Source organism: Falco naumanni, chromosome 7, assembly GCF_017639655.2.
Source record: "Falco naumanni isolate bFalNau1 chromosome 7, bFalNau1.pat, whole genome shotgun sequence".
Lineage (NCBI taxonomy): Eukaryota > Metazoa > Chordata > Aves > Falconiformes > Falconidae > Falco > Falco naumanni.
In genome coordinates, this window is record NC_054060.1 from 10,156,488 (window position 1) to 10,175,031 (window position 18,544).

The 18,544-nt window shown below is 50.7% G+C and overlaps 1 protein-coding gene and 1 long non-coding RNA gene across 3 annotated transcripts in view; one reads left to right on the top strand and one right to left on the bottom strand.

The window, feature by feature from the left end:
- The window catches only part of ST8SIA2 (ST8 alpha-N-acetyl-neuraminide alpha-2,8-sialyltransferase 2), a 32,046-nt gene extending 20,940 nt beyond the window's left edge, over positions 1–11,106 (bottom strand). For both annotated transcript variants that reach the window (XM_040602237.1, XM_040602235.1), the window contains exon 1: positions 10,918–11,106. In XM_040602237.1, coding sequence (XP_040458171.1) covers positions 10,918–11,015 — 98 coding nt within the window. In that variant the 5' untranslated portion in view covers positions 11,016–11,106. The remainder of the gene's footprint in view (positions 1–10,917) is intronic.
- A 249-nt stretch (positions 11,107–11,355) lies between these two features.
- LOC121090851 lies at positions 11,356–18,309 on the top strand. The gene is made up of 3 exons (XR_005828751.1): positions 11,356–12,572; positions 13,036–13,293; positions 15,452–18,309. It is a non-coding gene; the product is annotated as an uncharacterized LOC121090851 (long non-coding RNA).
- Positions 18,310–18,544: the final 235 nt, after the last annotated feature.

Consider the following 18,544-nt stretch of genomic DNA (forward strand, 5'->3'; position numbering starts at 1 on the left):
GGGGGTGAAGTGGCTTGGCCCCTAACGTCACAAAATGGCAATCCCCCAAGCCAGGACAGGAGCAGGCATGGGCTTACAGCAGACCTGTCCTCTTGGAAATGCTGCTCTCTACTCGCTGAGCGCCGAGTGCAGGTCTTGCTGGGTGAAAGGGTAGGACACATCACCCAGAGGACGCCAAGAATTGATCTGAAAAGGTCTCACTGGCCTGAAAAGCACATGCAGCCGTTGGTCTCCTGAAGCTACAGGCTGTACCCATGAGGCAGTCTGTGTCTCTTAAAAACGCCAAAATCGCCACCTATATTTACTTTGCTTTTCAAGGATTGCTCTGATGTTGTTCTCGAGACCAGATCTGCTGTTTTCCATCTGAAGAGCACACGAGCAGAATTCCAGGCCTGGTCAGGGACCACCCCCTCACGATCACTGCCCTCCCAACCCATGGCTCTCCCTGAGGCAGCCGGGCAGAGATGGATGCGGGGCGGGATGCTCACAGACCCTCTGCAGGATGCTGCTCTGTGGCCAGATGGACCCAGTCGCTGTAACTTACAGTTTTGGGGAAAGGGATACACTGCCCAGCCACTGGAAAGGAAATACAAACACACAGATCGCCCCCCTCCCCCCCCCAACTTGATAGACTTGCTCCTGCTGATGCTGACAGTGGTATATAATCTCAGGTGCATTCACAGGCATAAACCAACCCTTGCAGTGTCAGGGACTAGCTGGCACCTGCATGCTGCCCCCTTGGAGGTGGCCTTAGATGCGCCGAGTGCCCTAGGAAGTGAGTGAATTCATTTTCCTGAGGGCAGTGCAGTCATTCAGCCAAGCCATGTGCTCCCTGAGCCCTCAAAGATGAGGCAGGATTCTCTCAGGCCAGTGCTGTGAAATGTGGACCAGGATACAGGTTTCCACTCTCCTTCCTCTTCCCTGAAATCCAAGGTTTATGTTGAGACCAGCAGAGCAGCAAACGTGACTCCAGGGCTTTTAGGGGAAAATTGCCATATTTCCAAATTGTCGATGGAAGAGAATTAACTGGCTTCCAAGTGCCAACCTGTCCAGCCTGTCCTGCAGGGTGGAGAAGCAAAGGCGTCCCAGGAGCCCAAACTGAGCAGCAACTGAGCCCAGAGGCTGGAAACTTGGATGCCTTGGGGACCATATCCTGGCTTTCCATCTGCATGTCAGAGTCTCGCTGAAAAGATGGAGGAAGGCCACATTCACCAGCAAGTCCCCTTGTGGGCTTCTCACAAGCCACTCAAGCGGTTTCTGTGGGGTTTAGGTCAAAGTCCACCCACATCCATAAAATGTTCTGCTGCCATGGGAGAGACATTTGGAGAGGAAAGCCTTCACTGCTGGTTAGCCCCACATGTAAACCAACTTGCAAATCAGAAACAAAAGCCAAAGCCAGGTGAGAAGCGATGGGATCACAGATGCACTTTTGAACCTTGGGATCACGTAGTCAAACAACATTGTGCACTCTCCCTAACACCGGTCTTCCCCCATCCAGAAATGCGGCTCTTGCAGGCTCGTTTCTCATCTCGCCTTCCTGCATCACGTGTTGTAACACACTGGGAGAAGCCAGGACATCTGACACATGCAGATCACTCCCTGCGACATTTCACCGGTTGCTTTTGAGGCTTTCATACCGCGGTGTGGAGGAGATTGCGGCTAAGAGAAGCGGTGGCCACTGGGAAGCCCTGCGTACCTGCACTCTCCTGGCAAGGAAGGTTCCCTCTGTAGGGATTAATTGGGAAGACATTTCTAAAGTGTGCCTGCTAGGATGAAGGATGCTGCAATATATCTTGATGAGACATTTGAAATCACACTTTGCTGTGTTTAAAATCTCACTTGTTCATATTGTCACATCTTGGCAGCCCGAGTGTCAAAAAATTCCTAAATATCAGGTGCTATTTTTACTGCTCCAGGTTTCATTCTTTCTATCAAGTCATATGACCACATTTGGGAGAGTGCGCCCATACCATGGCTTTCAGGAAAACCACCTTCCCCCACTGGGATCCCAGTGCAGCTCCAGCGTACAAGCTGCAGGGGCAGTGCTTGGCCAGGCAGGCTGGTGGCATAGCATCTTCCAGCAAGCCAAGCAGATCTGGTGTGAATCCATCAGCCGATGGCCTTGCTGTTGCCCACAGCACTTGGTATTACCCGCCATGGAAAACACCGTTCCGCCAGTCTCATGCAAACCAGCCTTGCTTATTTGATCATCTCCTCTCATGCCCCAATCCCACCTCCATCGCACCATCCATCCTGCAGGCTCCATCCCAGTAGCCACAAGTTGGGAAGGTCAGAGGTGCTCAGCATCCCTACCTGTCAGGTGGTGACCGTGGCTCCACATCAGTTCCCGTGTAACTGAGAGCAGGGCTTGGCCCTGAGATTTCTGCCTGGCTGCAAATCACGGTGTAATCACCGCAAGCATGCACTGAGGACGCAGGAATCAAGACACATGAGTTGGCAAAACAGAGACACCTATTGCTTAATAGGGAATAAGCCAATTAGGCTGAAACACTGACGTGACAAAACTGGTGAAGACCCAGCAGGAACAGTGCAGCTCTGACAACTAAAGGACACGAGGAACACTCATGGCAGCCTGTGCTGGGGGATCACTCTGCGCTGGGGTAATGGGAACACCAGGACCAAATCCCTGTCCCTGCCTCCAGCCACCTGCTCTGAAGGACCTGTAAGAGGCAGGAGGATGCTCAGAAAAGCCTGATGGTTACTGCTGCCCACCAGGAAGCTATGGTCCAGGACTTTCAGGCTCTGCTCCCAAGCCAGAAATGTGCTCCAATGCGCTTCCCCTGAGCCAGAAAAGTCTCTCACACCTGTAGAGTGTCAGGTCTCACACCCACGTGCATTCACCGTAACATCAGCGTGGCCTGACTTGATCGCCCCACGATGATCTTGTTTTATTGCTGCTCTAAAGAAAAAATACTCACATGCTTACAGGGCTCAGATGTCACACCCTTTACCTCTCTCCATCCTGCTTACTGGCAGGACCTTACTCCCTCCTTCATCTCAGGTCTTCCATTAGACATTTATTCCTGGCATCACCTTGCTTTCTTTGGCTCTGTTAATTAAACAGCCAACAAAGAAAAAGACACTGAAGCAGGCAAAAAGGATCCAGTGAGGGGCTTGGGACTAGGGGGTGTGTGTTTGTGTATTTAGCTTTCCCCTTCTGGAAGACAGAAGGAAAAAACCCCAAAAGCCCAACAAAGACCTAGAAAGGAGCAGAGACAAAAGCCTCACTACTTAAAAAATGTGTCTACATTATACATTTTTCCTGAGATAATTTTTTCAGCCAACAGAGCAGAGCTATCAGGGAGCACAAACAGCACAGCATCAGTCTTGCAGCAGATCCTGTCACCCCGAGCATTTGCATCCCAAAAGGCAGAAATCCCAGTGGCTCCTGCAGCATCTTGGATGCCACACACCTTAGGAAATGGGAATGGTGCAATATGAAAAGATACCACATTTGAGGGGCTGTGGGCCCTCCGGCTCACCCTCCCATCTCTTGCCTGCTTTTACCACTGTTCTGTGGAGCCCCTTGGAATACCAACAGTCTTGTCTGGTTTCTTCTGTCACTGTGGGCATGGATGCCGAGGACCTCTCCCGGGCAGTAACATCCTACTGGGGTGGTTCTTCTGTACGAGCATCCTCAAAATAACACCTGGTGCCTACATGAAGCGGACTGGGAGCGCCTGGGTGAGAGCTGCCCCTAGCAACTACCTGAGCTATTTGCCCACCATTACAGGCACGCACCAGCAACGGAGCCGTCCCAGGAGCTTCGCAAGGACTTAGTCCCCCAGGTGACAATGTCCAGATACCACATACTGAAAAGCCAATAGTGGCTTCAGAGCTTGGCCTCCTCTTCTTCCCCTGGCTCATAAAGCCATGGAAATCCAGGCAGCAGTAAGAAGTTGTTGGATTACCAACTGAGCAGCTATTGGTTCGCAGTCAAGTATGTTTCTGGGTGTCAGAAAAGGCGCTGGAGATGCCTTATGATGGTGCTTAACCTTCACAGGGGAAAACATCCCCTGTTGTAGCCACTGGCTGAGAGCTGAATTATTGTCTTGAAGATGCTGGTAAAGGTTGGGCTGGGAGGTGACGGGTCACGGTGGAAGAACCATCCTTCAATTCAGAGCTGCCAGACACACAGGTGACCTGAAGCCCACTGTGATGCTGTTTGACTGAGGGAAGCCTTGAGAGCGCACTTCAACACTGTGTCGTGACTGTGACACTATGTGCTTTTAAAAGAAGCCCTGCCCGTGAAGAGCACTGGCTGGGGAGGGACGGCATGCTCAGCATGCAGATGGCCAGCCTGGAGGTTTTTTTTGTGGTTGTGATACTCCCAGTGGATTTCTGTATGCAATAACAAGGACTTTATTTGCAGTAGCAATGAGGAGTCCAGCACTTAAATTTGGAAAGAGCTGACCCCGTGCACAAGCAGCCAGCTCGATGAATCAAATGCTGTGCAAACAAGGAACCTCCGAAGGGTCAGCAGCGGGGCCAGCAGAGTTAGCTGGGTCGGGGTGATGAAGCTGCTGACCGCCTGGTGAAAGGCAGCATTCCTAAAGCTGACAGCATTTCTGCCTTGTAGCAACACCCCCAAGAGCGACAATCACCCCGGGGCTGGTGCAAGGTCTCCTGACATGGTTACTTGATGGTCAGGACATGGCATTTGTGCTGTAGCATCACTCGCTGCTTCAGGAGGACAGTTTTGGTCCCACCACCCACACACCGAGCACCTCTACCATGCGCTGCCCTCCCGGCTCATCTACCTTCCTGCTTCCAGCCTGCCCTCTCACCATCGCTGCTCCCCTGCAGGTTTTGGCAGTGCGGTGGTGCCCATCTCCCTGGATCAGCCCCCTCGCTTCCTCATCACAGCCAGCGTAGCTGCTGCTGCTGAGGACGCATCATCCAAGGCCACCAGCACCACCAAGGCTGCTGCTCAGTCAAGAGAAGGAGTACTTTAGATTTACAGTGGGAACACAAACAAAAAAGAGCTGTAAAGATTTTTTTTCTTCTTTTTGTTTTTCCATCTTTTTTCTATTGCCTTACAAGGGGCAGAGCTGCTGACACCAGCCTGCTCTGCTGTGGTGTCTGCTGAAGGAGACCTGAAACTGTTCCTCCAGTGAACTTCTGTGTCAGGGAGCTCCCTTGTTTCCAGAGGCAACTGGGGACGGAAACCATAGAAATGGCAAAATAATTATTGTCTAGTGTTGTCATTTGGGTTTATTTCTTGCTGCTGAGGATGACCCAGGCCGAGGGAAAACGAATGATGGAGGCAATTAGAAGTCTGTCTTGGTAACAACTGTTTTTATAGCAACTATGCCTGTAGATCTATTTAAATAGTGCTGGTCTCAGGGATGAAAAAACAAAGTATGTGTAGCCTGAAAGCCCAAGGAAAGATAAGGGAGCTCCTGTTAAAGGCTTTCCTGGAAGATCGGAGCAGACCTGGCACACAAGTAGGCACCAATGAAGTGATGTCCAGTCAGAATAACCACAGCTGCTGCAGAGAATGCAAGAGAAAACTGATCCATCCCTTCATCCATGTCCGGGAGAGGCCAGGAGGGCCCACGGGCAGCAGGATCTGCTGTGTCACTGATGGCTGAAGTCCCAGGGCTTTGCTCTCTGCCCACGAGTACGGCAGTAGGATGGAGGAGCGGGCACCGCACTGCTGACGGCTGCAGCACTTAACCTCGCCGTTAGCTGCTCAACAAGCCTTCGCTAAACGAACCCTTTGCACCTCCTTGTTCTCTGCAGGGAGAAAAAGGTCTCCTTTGCATTCCAGGCCGGAATTGTGCATTTGCGGGGTTAGAGATGGGAAACAAAAAGCCCACCTGGGGAAAAGGGAAACCTGAAGCCCTTGTGGGAATTGCTTTGCTCGCTTCATTGCTCTGGTTGCTGGGGGCTTCAGCAGCTCTGCACCCAAGAAGGGCTGGCTGGCAACGTGCTTCCCCCTACCACAGCTGCTGCCCTACTCACTGGCAAGCTCAGAAATCCCCTCCCGGGGTCTTGCAAGCTGCTGACAATCAGGACTGGACCGAAGAGTAACTTTTCACCAGTTGTACTGGAAAGGCCTTAGGACTAGTTACATTCACGGCACCGGGTTTTCTTTTTGCTCCACTGGATTGCTTGGGGGTCTGCTAGTGCCTTCCATCCCGCTGCTCCCAGCCCTCCTGCCACACATCGATTCCCTGCAAGTACCGCTGCTCCCACCATTCCCTTGGAGCTGATCAGCTTAAGGAAACAAGCTATGGATATTCATCTCCTTCAGCTCGCTCTAGGCAGGAGCACAGGGGGTTTGGATACGTCTTTGCGGCAGCCACCCCTGCCCCGCAGGGCAGCAGGAGATGAAGCTCTTTTACAGGGAGGAAGGGGAGCTCTGCAACCAACCTGAAATCGGCTGCTTGAGCTCAAGTTACGGTCAGAAGAGTTGCAATCAAAACCTACACTGAGTATTTTCTTACTCAAATCAGTGCTCCAACATTGCTTTTATTTTCCAGCCTGATGTGTCATGGGGCTTTTGTTAGAGCCCTGCCATACCCAACGAATACAAAGGTCTCTCTGTTGGCTCCGTTTACGTGAATGGTTACAGGGTGTCTGTGGGCTTCTGTCCTGCAGAGGTATTACTCCTCCAGACTAACCTGGATAATTGTCGGTTTGTGCGCAACCGCTGTGTGAGTGCACAAAAGTGTATGTTGGTAGAATATAGCACTTTTTTTCAACAAAACTTTCCGGTGGAGAGCAAGTCTTAGACTAACTCTGGGTCAGGCATAGTGAATCACAGCCCGAAAGATCTAAGCAGGACATTTATACTCCACGGACCAACCCTGACATGAAGTGTTACGACTACAGCACGCTACAGACCACTCAGAGCAAGCACATCAGCCACCGTAAAGGACACAAAATCTCTTTGTGGCATTACTAAGCCTTTGAAAGGCAGGTGTTGGAAAAGGGCACAGGAGGAAAAAGTGGCAATTTACTGACAAGCTGCCAGGCAGGCCAGCAATATTAGATACTCCAATTCATCACTTAAAAAGAGCAGAATATAATTCCTCTTGTAATCAGGATGGAAAGGCATGTGGTCTGGACTAGCAGAGAAAAGGTTGACTCATATTAAGACCATCCCATTACCAAGTGTCAAGTGCTCCCTAAGATGGCTCACGGGCTAATTTGAGAAGTCACCTGGTGGCAGCGGGTCACCAGCTCCCTCTACAGACAATCAGGACACAGCCGGACCCCTGCAGAACTGGTACAGCAGACGCGTAGTAACAAAGAGTCCCTTTAAACTGGAGTAGAATTTTCCTCCTCGTCACCGGCAATAATTATTCCACTCAGTGCCGAATCCTTTGTCTTCCTCAGCGGCCAGAGGTCTGGCCTGCTCCCCTGCCCTGGGCTGGATGAAGAAATGCCTGCGATCGCATTCGTGTTCCCCAAGACAGACGTGAATGTGTCTTTTGTTTCCTCGCAGGGAAACAAAGAGCCGAAGCGATGGAGGGAGGGAAACGCAGGCGCCACCGGGCTGAAGGAAAAGTTCAGCAGCCCAGAACCAGGTGGTTGTTGGGGAACCAAGTGCCAGGACCGTTGGCAATGGTAATGGCAATGCTTCCCGGTGGCAGCACGGGCCGGCGAGCGCGAGGAGCGAGCCAAGGCGAGCGGGACGAGCCTGCCTGCCTGCCCGCTGACATCCCGCAGCATCGCCGAGCATGCAATTCAAGCGATGCGTCTATAGGTGATACGTATACATAATGACAGGGATGTAGCAGGATGAAAACCCACGTGCAGGGGTGGCTACAGTGTGGGAGGAACAGGCTAACAAGAGCAACACAGCATCAGGAGCAAGAAAACTGCTGAATTTTCATCCCTGCCCTGACACCTCTTTGTCTCAGTATCTCCCGGCTGCGGGAGGTGTTATAAGAATATCTGGAGGAGCAAGATGGGACTGCTTAAGGAGCAAACATCTTTCTCAGAAGCCTCTGGCAGGCAGAACAGCTCCAGCTGCCCTTGGCTCCCACCTCCCTTCACCTGTGATGCTGGGAACTTATTGTCCGGGGAAACAGCATAATTTTTTTTTTTTGTCCTTTTGCCAGCAATATTATATTCTTACTTTGTAACTAATGAACACTTGGTTCTTTCTTTCTGCAGTTTCTCAGTATTTGTAGGTGAGAGAAATATGCTCCCCCCTGCTCCCACCCGTATGAGGCATATTCTTCCAAAGACAATCCAAATCACAGGCAGGGGGCAGGGTATGTGTAAAAGTGGGCAAGCTGTTCGCTCCTCACAATAATTAGAGAGTGTTTCGATGCCAAGGAAAAAGAAGAAAGGAGTTGCACCTGCCTGCATTTCCCAGCCCCCCTCAGTGCCGTGAGCCTGCCAGGGGACACTTGGCCAGCTCTTTGCTTTCCCTAAGCTTGGGCTCTGCTGACCAAAGCAAAGATGGCCTGTGGGGGTGCGGAGGGGGCTGCTGAGCCACATGATACAACAGCCAAATATTCCTGATGTGGGGGAGAGCTGCACAAATACCCGGTACCTCCCAAACCTCTCAAGGAGAGGAGCTTTTTGATCCTGGACACACAGACAGCTCCTGGGAAACTTTGGAAGGGTCTCTTCCCTACACTGTTGTGCACTTTTGCTGTCAAACAGTCCCCTTTACCTACAGGACCTGTTTGCAAAAGATGCTGCTATGATGTGGCCCTCGAAGTTTAAAGTTCTTTATCATTCCCTGACCTGTTGCGGCTCAAGCACTCAGCTTTTCCACATCTCCCCAGCAATACACTTCAGCCAGGTCAGAAGGTTGTGTTGACCATTCCTGGTACCACAGCAGCACACAGCGATGAAGTGCTCTTTGTGCCAGGCTCCCGTGCTAAGAGCTTACGGTGTAAGACAAACAGTGTTTGGCCCCTTGCTGTGTTCGGGATGAAGAAGCTCATCAAACTTGAGCCACTTCAGAGATGCAATGGGGAGAAGAAGTGGGTGGGAGAGGGCAAAGCAAGAGAAGGGGTCAGTGAGCCCTTCTTCGTGATTACTTCTTGATACAGCAGAGTCCCACCTCTGCATTGTGCATCTTTGTATTGGAAGCACGGTGGGTGCAGGAACTTCTCTGTGAAGGATCTAGGACTAACGCATGTTAGAGGGCACTGGTTGCAGGACCCCTTCCTTCACTCCCTGGGGTATAGGGAGTTTCTAGTTACCTTGTGCACTACAATTTCTGAAATGCTGTATGAAACTAGCTGCTCGCTGTTTCTGCAGAACTCATCTGACCCTGTTGCCGTCTCTGCCGCTGCACTGCTTGGCTGTACTTCCTTGGAGGAACTACAGCAGCAAACTCAGATGCCAGGGCTTGGAGATAAGCAACCAGCAAACATCCAATTTCCATACACGGTACAGAAAAGAGAAGAGCAAAAAACCCACAACACTAGGAAACCCTAATGAACCAAGGTGAAAAACAGGACAAGTAAGTAACAAAGCAGAATAGATTTTCAATAAGGGCACAGTGAGTTCTAGCAGACAGATCTAGCAGATAGATGAGGAGAGAGAAGAAAGAACAGAAGCCAGAAAAGGAGATAGGAGAAAAGCAGGGGGATCGGAGCAGCCTGTCTGATGGGGAGGATGCTTCTGAAGATTTTAATTTCCTTTATTATTATATAGATAGTGGCAGCTCATTGCAGAGCAACAATTCATCTAGCCTGGTAACCTACAGTCCGGTGCTGGATGCTTCTGGACAAGGCTAGTGACCTTTAAGCATTTCGCGCCTGTGGCACCCAATACAATATAACAAAGAAACAATGACAAACATCACTGCATTTCATTTATAATTTCAGCCAGGTGTTTGTGTTAATGTAGCGCAGTGGACAATGCCACCGGGTCCCAAACAAAAAGACCTTCAGCAATTTGGGTGCCACAAGCACACTCCACAGTACTAGAATTACTTGATTTGTTTTCCCACACTGCTGTAAGTGAGTTCCTGAAGTTAATGCAAACCCTCCCCTCCACATTTGTTCTTCTCATTCCCTAAGTTTCCAAGCAGCTCTCAGAGATGGGGTTTATGTGGTGGGTAGGGTGTTGCTCCTCTCCTCAGATACAGGGGCTGCTTCAGCCCCTGTTGTACAGGGCACCTCCAGGTAAACACCCACCATGGAAGTGATCAGGAAGGGGTGATAAACATGAAGCCCCTGCCGCAGCCCGTGGGGACAGACAAGTGGGTTGAGCTCTCCCACCCTGCTCCATCACCCTCAGCCAACTGGTCCCTGCACAATCTCTCCCACCCCACGGACTGGTCCTTGCTCCAGCACCCTGCAGACCTCTCCCTTATCCATCACCCCTGCAGGCCGGTGCCCGCTCTGCCACGCCCATCCGGACCAGTACTGGCACCCAAAGCCCCCAGGGCTGCAGCTTGCCCCACCACCCCTGGCCGGCAGACTGCCCGCACCCGTATCCTGCTTAGGGACCTGCTCCATCAGTCCATCAACACCTGAGCTCTGCCTGCGCCCAAACCCCTCTCTCTAGACCAGTATCTGCTCCGGCATCTCTAATCAGATTGGTACCCACCCCAGCATCCCTACCCGGACCGGTGCCTGCTGAAGCATCCCTGCCTGGACCGGTACCTCAGCGTCTCTAACGGGACCGGTACCAGCTCCCGCCCCCGCGCCCGGACCTTCGCGGCTGCCCCCGGCCCCGAGCCCCGGCGCGCCCCGTCCTGCCCGCCGGCGGGGCGGTCCCGCCCGGGGCTGCCGCCGGCTCCGCGGCGCTGCGCGGGAGCGGAGCGAGCTCCTTCCCACTTCGGCGCCGCAAGAAGCCGGGAGAGCGGGAGACAAAGAAACTGTCCGGGCGCCCGCCCCCTCCGCCTCCGCCGCCTCCGCCTCCGGCACCCCTATCCTCCGCGCCTCTGCGCGCCGCGGAAGGGGTATTTACCCGCTCTCCTCCTCGATCTCCGAGATATCGGCGAAGATGAGGAAACCGACGAGCAGCGTGAGCAGCGCCAGCGTCCAGCCCCGGCACGGCAGCGGCATGGCTCCCGGGCTGGGCTGGGCTGGGCCGGGCCGGGCCGGGCCGGGCTGGGCCGCTCCGCGCCGCTCCGCGGGGTGCGGAGCGCGGCGCCGCGTCCCGGCTCGGCGCCGCCGCCGCCGCCGCCGCCGCCGCCCGGCGGGGCCGCTCCGCCCCTCGGCGCCCGCGGAGCGCCCGTCCCGCCCCGCCCGGCGCGGGAGGGGGCGCTCGGGGCGGGCCCTGGCCCCGCCGCCCCCCGCCGCCAAAGTTTGCGGCGCGGCCCCGCCGCGTCCCGGCAGCGGCCGCCCCGCGCCCCGGGGGGGTCCCCGCCGCGCCCCCCCCGCCCGCGGGGTCGCTCGGCGGTGGCGCGGCCCTGGCGCGGCCGCTGCCGGGCGCGGTGCGGCGGGGTCGGTCCTGGCGGGGCAGGAGGCGCCGGCGGGTGGATTCTCCCCGAACGGAGAAAAACTGCGATGGAACGAGACAAAGGTGACCGCGGCCCGCGGTGGCGGGGATCGCACCCGCGCCTCGGCGCGCGCAGATCTGCTGGGCTGGAAGACACTTTGTAAAAAAAGATGGTGAATAACTAATCACGCCTAATGACTAGTAATTCCCGGTTTAGTCACAATAATTCCCTGCAGTACTATAAATGCCGAGCATCATCGGCACACCGGTCCTTCCACAGCTCTTTAAATCGCGCTGGAGTTTGGACCGGCAGAATTTACGTGAGCCAGGAACCGCACGTGGGGCTCTGCTTCCAGGTGCGTGGATGCATCCCTGCCACGCTCCCAGCCCTGGTGAGCAGCCTCCCGCAAGCCACGGGCGTACCCTTGGATTTTGTTACAGAGAGAAAAGGCTGCGGGTTCTACCCGGAAAGGGAAAGTGTATGGAAGTTGGGAAGAAGAGGGACTGGCTGGACCGAGGAGTGGCCAGAGAAAGACCGAGGGGTCTTTTCCCTCCAGCCCTGCAGAGGAGATGCCGGCATTGCCAGGGCTTAGGCAAGGCCAGCCTGGCAAAGTGTCTCCAAATCCCAGCACAATTCTTTCGGACCGGAAAGTTGCTGAAAATCAGAGTATCTGGTGATACATGCACCGCCGAGCTGGGGAGGGACACAGTGGATTTATAATGCAGCAGACAGAAGAAGCACAGATGTGTTGAGAGAGAGAGATACTAATTGCTTACATATTTAAAACAGCATCTTTAGTCTGAATGGGAGAAACCATTAAGCAAAACAGAGCTATTAACTGGGGCCACTTGGAAAGCTGCCATTTTCCCTTCTGTGCACGGCTTTTTGCATCAATACAAAAGTACCTCGCTCAGGGCACGATGTGCTGTCAGTGCTGTGTGATTCCTACCGAGGATGCCAAGGTGCTTTGCACTGGGGTAAGGGTGTCCATAACGTACAGGGATGCATGATGCTGGTGCTGTGTACGGGAAGGCAGAATCAGCAGAAGACTTTTTACCTGGATTCAATGGTGGAAGGAGCACGTTATGGCCCATGTGCTTTCCCAGGTATTCTGAAACTCTTGTCGAAAGAGGAGACAAACAAATCACTGCTATGTTTATAGATAAAAATTGCAACATAGGTAAGTCTGGTACAATTACACTGTAGCATATATGGCAAATTTACAGTCCAGTATACAGCTTTTATAATAGAGCATATTCAGGCCCCTGGGGAGAAAGTGATTTTAGGTGGTGTAAGTAGCCCCATAATTCACCTTCTGCATAAATCTGAGAAAAGCCTAATTTTCCTTCTGTTTTATTCTTCTTGGACTCCTTATGCTCACTCTATCCTGGTGTTTCACAGCAGTGTGACTGGCCTGAGGATGAGGAAATAGGCTTCGAGGTGACCTTGCTGATGCAGGGACTGACATCGGGGTTTCCCGAGATGCAGCAGGACAGAGCACCAGTCCCCTGTGATTCCGGAGCACCACACCGCAGCTGGCTTCCCATCCTCGAGAATACAGATGGAGATATCTGCTCCTGCATCTTTTTCAGCTCCATCCCAGGTGGTGTTTCAGCTTCTTTTGTCTGATCTTTGTGTTTCAGTTGCCAATCACGGTGGCGATGTGCAAGAACGCAAATCTCGATCGAGGCTGAGCAATAAGCGAGGGGATCATTCAGCGCGTGATGGGAGTTGGTTTGCCTGGATGAGAACTCTTGCAGGTGCAGGGACATCCTATCTGCTGAGATGCTGCTTCTGCTGAGTAGCTTGCCTTAAAAGACACGCTGGGATTTGACTCTGCTCTTGCAGAGTCAATGGGAATGCTGCTATTAACCGAAATGATAAACAGCCCTCCTGGCAGGGTAAGCTGAGATTTAAGCTTGATGCCCTTCACTGGAGACCTCCACTGCTAAGGGCTTGCAGAAAGAGCTCTCTGAATCCTGTACTTGGTGTCATCTGTTGCTTTATTCCTCTGAAAGATGTAGGTCAGAGAGAAAGGTCATTCTTCAGCTGATCAGGCTTCAAACACGGGGACCAGGACCTTGAAGTACAGCCAGGTTTGAACAAGGAGGCCACAAGCTATGTAGAAGATGCAGGAACCGTGCAGCTTCCTGAATTATTTTGTAATCAGTTAACAAGGCTGTGTAACATCACCAACTGTGACTCTGCAATGAAAACCTAGAAATCTTGTTCCACTGCTGAGGGCTAAATTCTGCATGATCAGGAGTCTTACTGTAGTGAAAGACATGAATGCACTGATGGCAGGAGAGGACGTTTTACTCTGCATTCGCTCCAAGTCCATCCTTTACAGCATCCTGGCCAGGTTCGGGGGAGGAGGAGAAAATGCACCCTGGTTTCATGCATTGTTCATTATCCTGAAGAACTGCAAACTGCCTTAGAGCAATTGCCGTAGTTCCTCAAGTGTTAGTCATTCTGCACATTCAATTCACTATGAATCCTCACATGATTCAGCTTAAACAGGTGCATAAATGTTGCAGGATTGGGTCCGTAAGCATCCAAAGCCTCAATTTTATGTCTCATTTGTAAGATGGGTTGCAGGAAGATGAGAGCAAACTGTCGCAAATAGACTGTTGTGGTAGAGTAATATGTTCTGAAACAGAATAAAAGGCTATTATATCTTCTAGTTCCTAATAATTTGGGGAAATAATTCTGTATCCAGAACATTTGCAATAAATACAATAAGGTGTACTTAAAAAAAAAAATATCTTAGCATAACGGCAAAAGTAACTGCACCAGAACAATATTGCATTTTGCAGCTTTGAAGGGAGAAGAGAAAAGAAATGGCATTTTTACATTTTCTTTTGACCTTTGAGAAATATCAGGAATATGTAATAGCCATATTCACCAACAATAGCTCAGAGGATTCAGAGAATAAGAGTTAAACACCTAGGGACATTTACAAACAACTGGCAGAGAGGCAATGAATTTAAGATGTGGGTATGAAAGGCACGGATACACAGAGAGTGCAAAAATAATACATATTTAAAATGCTTTTAATCTATGTGAGAGGCATCATTGAGAAAGGTAGCGGGTCCTGGATAAGCAAAGGAGGGCCAGAGAAGATGACCTATAAGGTCTTTGCCATGCTATGACAAATGATAAGACCTGGTGCAGCGAGAGGTCTCGGGGGACATTTCTCCATCACATTCGTAATGCTGTAAAACACACATAGCCTTTATCAGTCAGCCAAAATGAACAAAGTTTACAGCCCATTTCATACAGCTAAACAGTGCTCCGATGTGATGAACGGGCCATGACGCATGGGAGTCTGTATCAACCAGGGTTGTGGTGTTCCATTGCCTCATTGGCAACGAACCTGCCTCTGGGTCCTTTCTCCAGTGAAACCCTCAGTCCCTCCCTTGAAAGTCAGGCATCTCCCAAGGGGCATAAAGTGTCTTTTCCTTCCCAGTAACTTCATTAGCAGGAAAGAAGGATGCTGATGCAGTAGGTATGATGTCCTCCATCTTCTCCTGAATGCTCTCACTGGTCTCCATGCAGAGCAAGAGATCAGGGAATACTCCTCCAGCATCTCTGCTTGTGGGTAGAGGTAATAAGCAACACTGGTAATAACCAAGTGGCTTCCAGCACTGTCAGTCTCCTCACCTGGCTTTATTTACCCTTGAGTAAATGTTTTCCAGCTGGGTCCCAAGCAACTAGGTCCATCACTAAAGTGCATTCACCTGCCTCCTGGAGGAGTTGTGAGTCTAAAGGTCTCCCAAATGCTGGACAAATTGTTTGTCATAGGAAGGGGCGTGTGAATATGGTTCTTTTTGGAGAAGCAGACAGCACTGAGATGCAGTCCTAGCAGAGACATTTAGACATATCCTCATGTCAGTGAATCTGAATTTAGCCACATTAGAGTGATCTGTAACTTTATGTGGTCCATCCCCTATTGAACTGAGTGAAGAAGCATCCCTGCTGCTCATCTCGTAGGCTGGAAGGGAGAGCCTTTACTTCCTTGGAGAAAGAGCCAAAACCCTTCTGATTTTCTCATTTCAGGGAAATTTGCCATTGGAAGGAAGACTCCAAGTCTATCATATTCTTTATACCCGGAGTGGTATAGCAGCAACGAGAAAGCTTTGGTGGTTCAGAAGAAAAGGAGAAGAAAATTAAACAGTATTAATTTCAAGCTCTATTAGGATTTTAGGAAAGTAAAATCAACAGAAAGGGATGGACTCGGTAGGGAACATGACCTTATTTTCCCAGTGTCTGAAGGGGAACTGCACACAATAGAGAGACAAAAATACTCACATCTATAAAACCAGATCAGTTTCTTTGATGTTGAAGAAGAGAAGTTAAAACGCTTACATAAACTGGCATAATTTGACTGGTGTTTATGAGAAGTGTCCTAAAGAGAAAAAGAGCAAAAGAAAAAAACCTCCCAAACAACCCAAAAATCCCCAACCCCATCCCCATCCATTAGTCCTTTCTATTTCTTTCTCTTCTGCAGTAAATTGCAAAACTGGTGTGATCCATGCAACATTTCATCAAATACAACTCACCATTGTCAGAGCAAAGTGTTTGATATAAAACAAGAATGATCCTTCTTTCTTTTTGGTCAGATTGGTTTGGATTAATAAAAATGCCACATCACAATGATATTGATAATTTGCATGTGAAAAGCCTTCCTCCTGGTAACGAAAACAATTTTTCAGTTTTGCCACCACTAGTCGCAAGAGATAAGGTCTGCTGTCCTCCCTCTCACAATTAACCACGCACACACAAAAAAAGGAAAAGGTAGAATATGTATGACAATTGCAAATTGCCTGTTATCTGAACCTGATGGTGAAGTATTGATATTGCCAGTTGTAGCGGCACAGCTGGCACGCTTTTACAGCCTGGCCGTGTGTGCGTGCCAAGCTGGGCACCTCCATGTTGGGAAGGCAGAGCAGAGTATGTGTCTGTACGAAGCTTTTATACCATATTCATGGCATTTTTTGGGGAAAAAAACCCTAAAACAAGTTTACACACATGCACACACACACACACACATGCCCACCCCTTTTATGATTAGCAAGCCACAGGGTGGCAGTGCTGTGTGCACACGTGTGTATATGTGCACACACACGACCAGGGGAACCCTCTGTTTGGGGGGTGTCTCAAACCTGGGTATCTTTTGCTCACCCTTGATACGCCGAAGGACACCGTAGTGCCCAAGGCAGAAGAAGGCAGGAGGAGAAAGAGCCGAAAGATGCTTCAGCTTTGAAGAGTGTAGATGATTGTTGTGGTCATTGCATTTCCATCAAGCCGTGCAGAACCCAGCAGCCAGGAGGTGCCCGAAGGTCAGTGCCGGTGTGGGCACTGCGGACTGATCCAAGCCGGCCCAGCCTTGCCTGCAGACCTGCACTTGCAGCCTGTGTCTTGCACGGTCATCAGAGGAACAAAGAAGCCCTTCGCTGACATTCCTGTGTATTGGGTTTGGTGGCAGGGTTTGCGCAGCAGGGGGGCTATGCAGGTGGCTTCTCTGAGAAGCTGCCAGAAGGTTTCCCTGGTGCCAATGGAGCCTCGACGGAGCCGCTGCTGGCCATGGCCGAATGATAATAAATTGCACTGATTTCCCCACTTCGGGTCTGTTTTGCCGGTGACGGTGACTGCTGAGCGATGTCCCTGCCCTGCCCTCCCCAGGAGCCTCTCGTTCTGTTTTCTCTCCCTGGGCAGGGACAGAGCGGCTGGGCGGGCACTGGGTGTCCGGCCAGGGTCAGCCCACCACATCCTGAAACAGAAACAGCACAAGATACCTGCCCTGTTCCCTAATTCTACCCTGGCCCACGTCGCCCTTGCTCTTCCTACCCCGCAGAGACATAATTGCAAGGCCGTATTTTCAGTGGCTCAGGATGTGCACGTGTGCTCGGCGCGTATGGAGCACGCGCATTGCTTGCATACGACCTGCAATGATCTGCATTTAACAACGCACCCCCCCCAAGACCATTCCAAACTGGTAAGTATTTCTCACTTGTAATGGTAGAGTTTCAGTGTCTGATAAACAGATACAGGTTTCAGATGCCGAATTGAGACCTTCAGTTTTGAATTTTGCCTCTTAGCTCTGTTCAAAGCTGCTAAAACATGGCATTTCTTTTAGGTTTGTTTCTGCAGGACACCTTCATCACGGTACTCCTGTCTGCATTTCATGACCCTTAAAGCACAGGTCATACCTGACTCCAGTTTTGGCCTGTTTCAAGGTGACAGGTTTGATTAATCTTGTCCTATACTTGACAGAAACCCAATTAATTACTCTCCACAACTGTGTTGAGGAGGTAAATCTACCTAGTTTGGATAAACAAGCCTACATGCAGGATGAAGAAATAAGCTGTGCATGGGCACCACGATGTATGAGAGGGGGTTTCTTGCAAGATTAGCTTAAGATTTCAGATTGTTCCTGCCTGTGAGAAGTCAGAGTGAAAAAGAAGGCTGCAGAAAATGCCACAGGAATAGATAAAGAAGAAGAAATCTTTATAACCCTCCTTTGGGGCCATCCAAGACAGTGCTGCTAACCACTCAAAAATCTATCACCTTAGTGATAAGCACACCTGAGAAAACCTGCAGGAAGGCTGCCTTGCTTTTTCCTGGTCTTCTTATGGTTCTTTGGAAAATTTTCATCTGAATCTTTGCAAAATGTGCAGATTACAACAGCAATTAAAACAATAAAAAAAAAAAAGAGAGAAAAAAAATCGCGTGCACACATGGTCCTTGCAAATGAGAACTTTTCTGCAAGGAAAAAACATGAGATGCAACAATATGTTCCATTTAGCAAAAATTACAAAATCTTAAGGGGTAACATCAAGAATGTAACTTTTTCTTCTCTCCACCTCTCGCTAACAGCTAAAAAAACTGCTGTGCAAAAGGCCGTTAATGAAAAACCTCATTTCAGCTCTAGAAAGGCCCTTGATTTCTGTCTACTGTGACTGTCATTTTGCCCCTTATCAATAATAAATGCTTTTTTCCCTCTTTTATACTAGTATTTCTGATCCTTTGTGGTGGGCAGAGCTGATGAGTGAATTGCTCAGGCTTCAGAATAAAGGGAATTTTGAATGTGTAAAGTAGGGCAGAGGGGTTTCCCCTGAAGAGCTCTAGCCAGAAGCTGCAGGGAGAGCA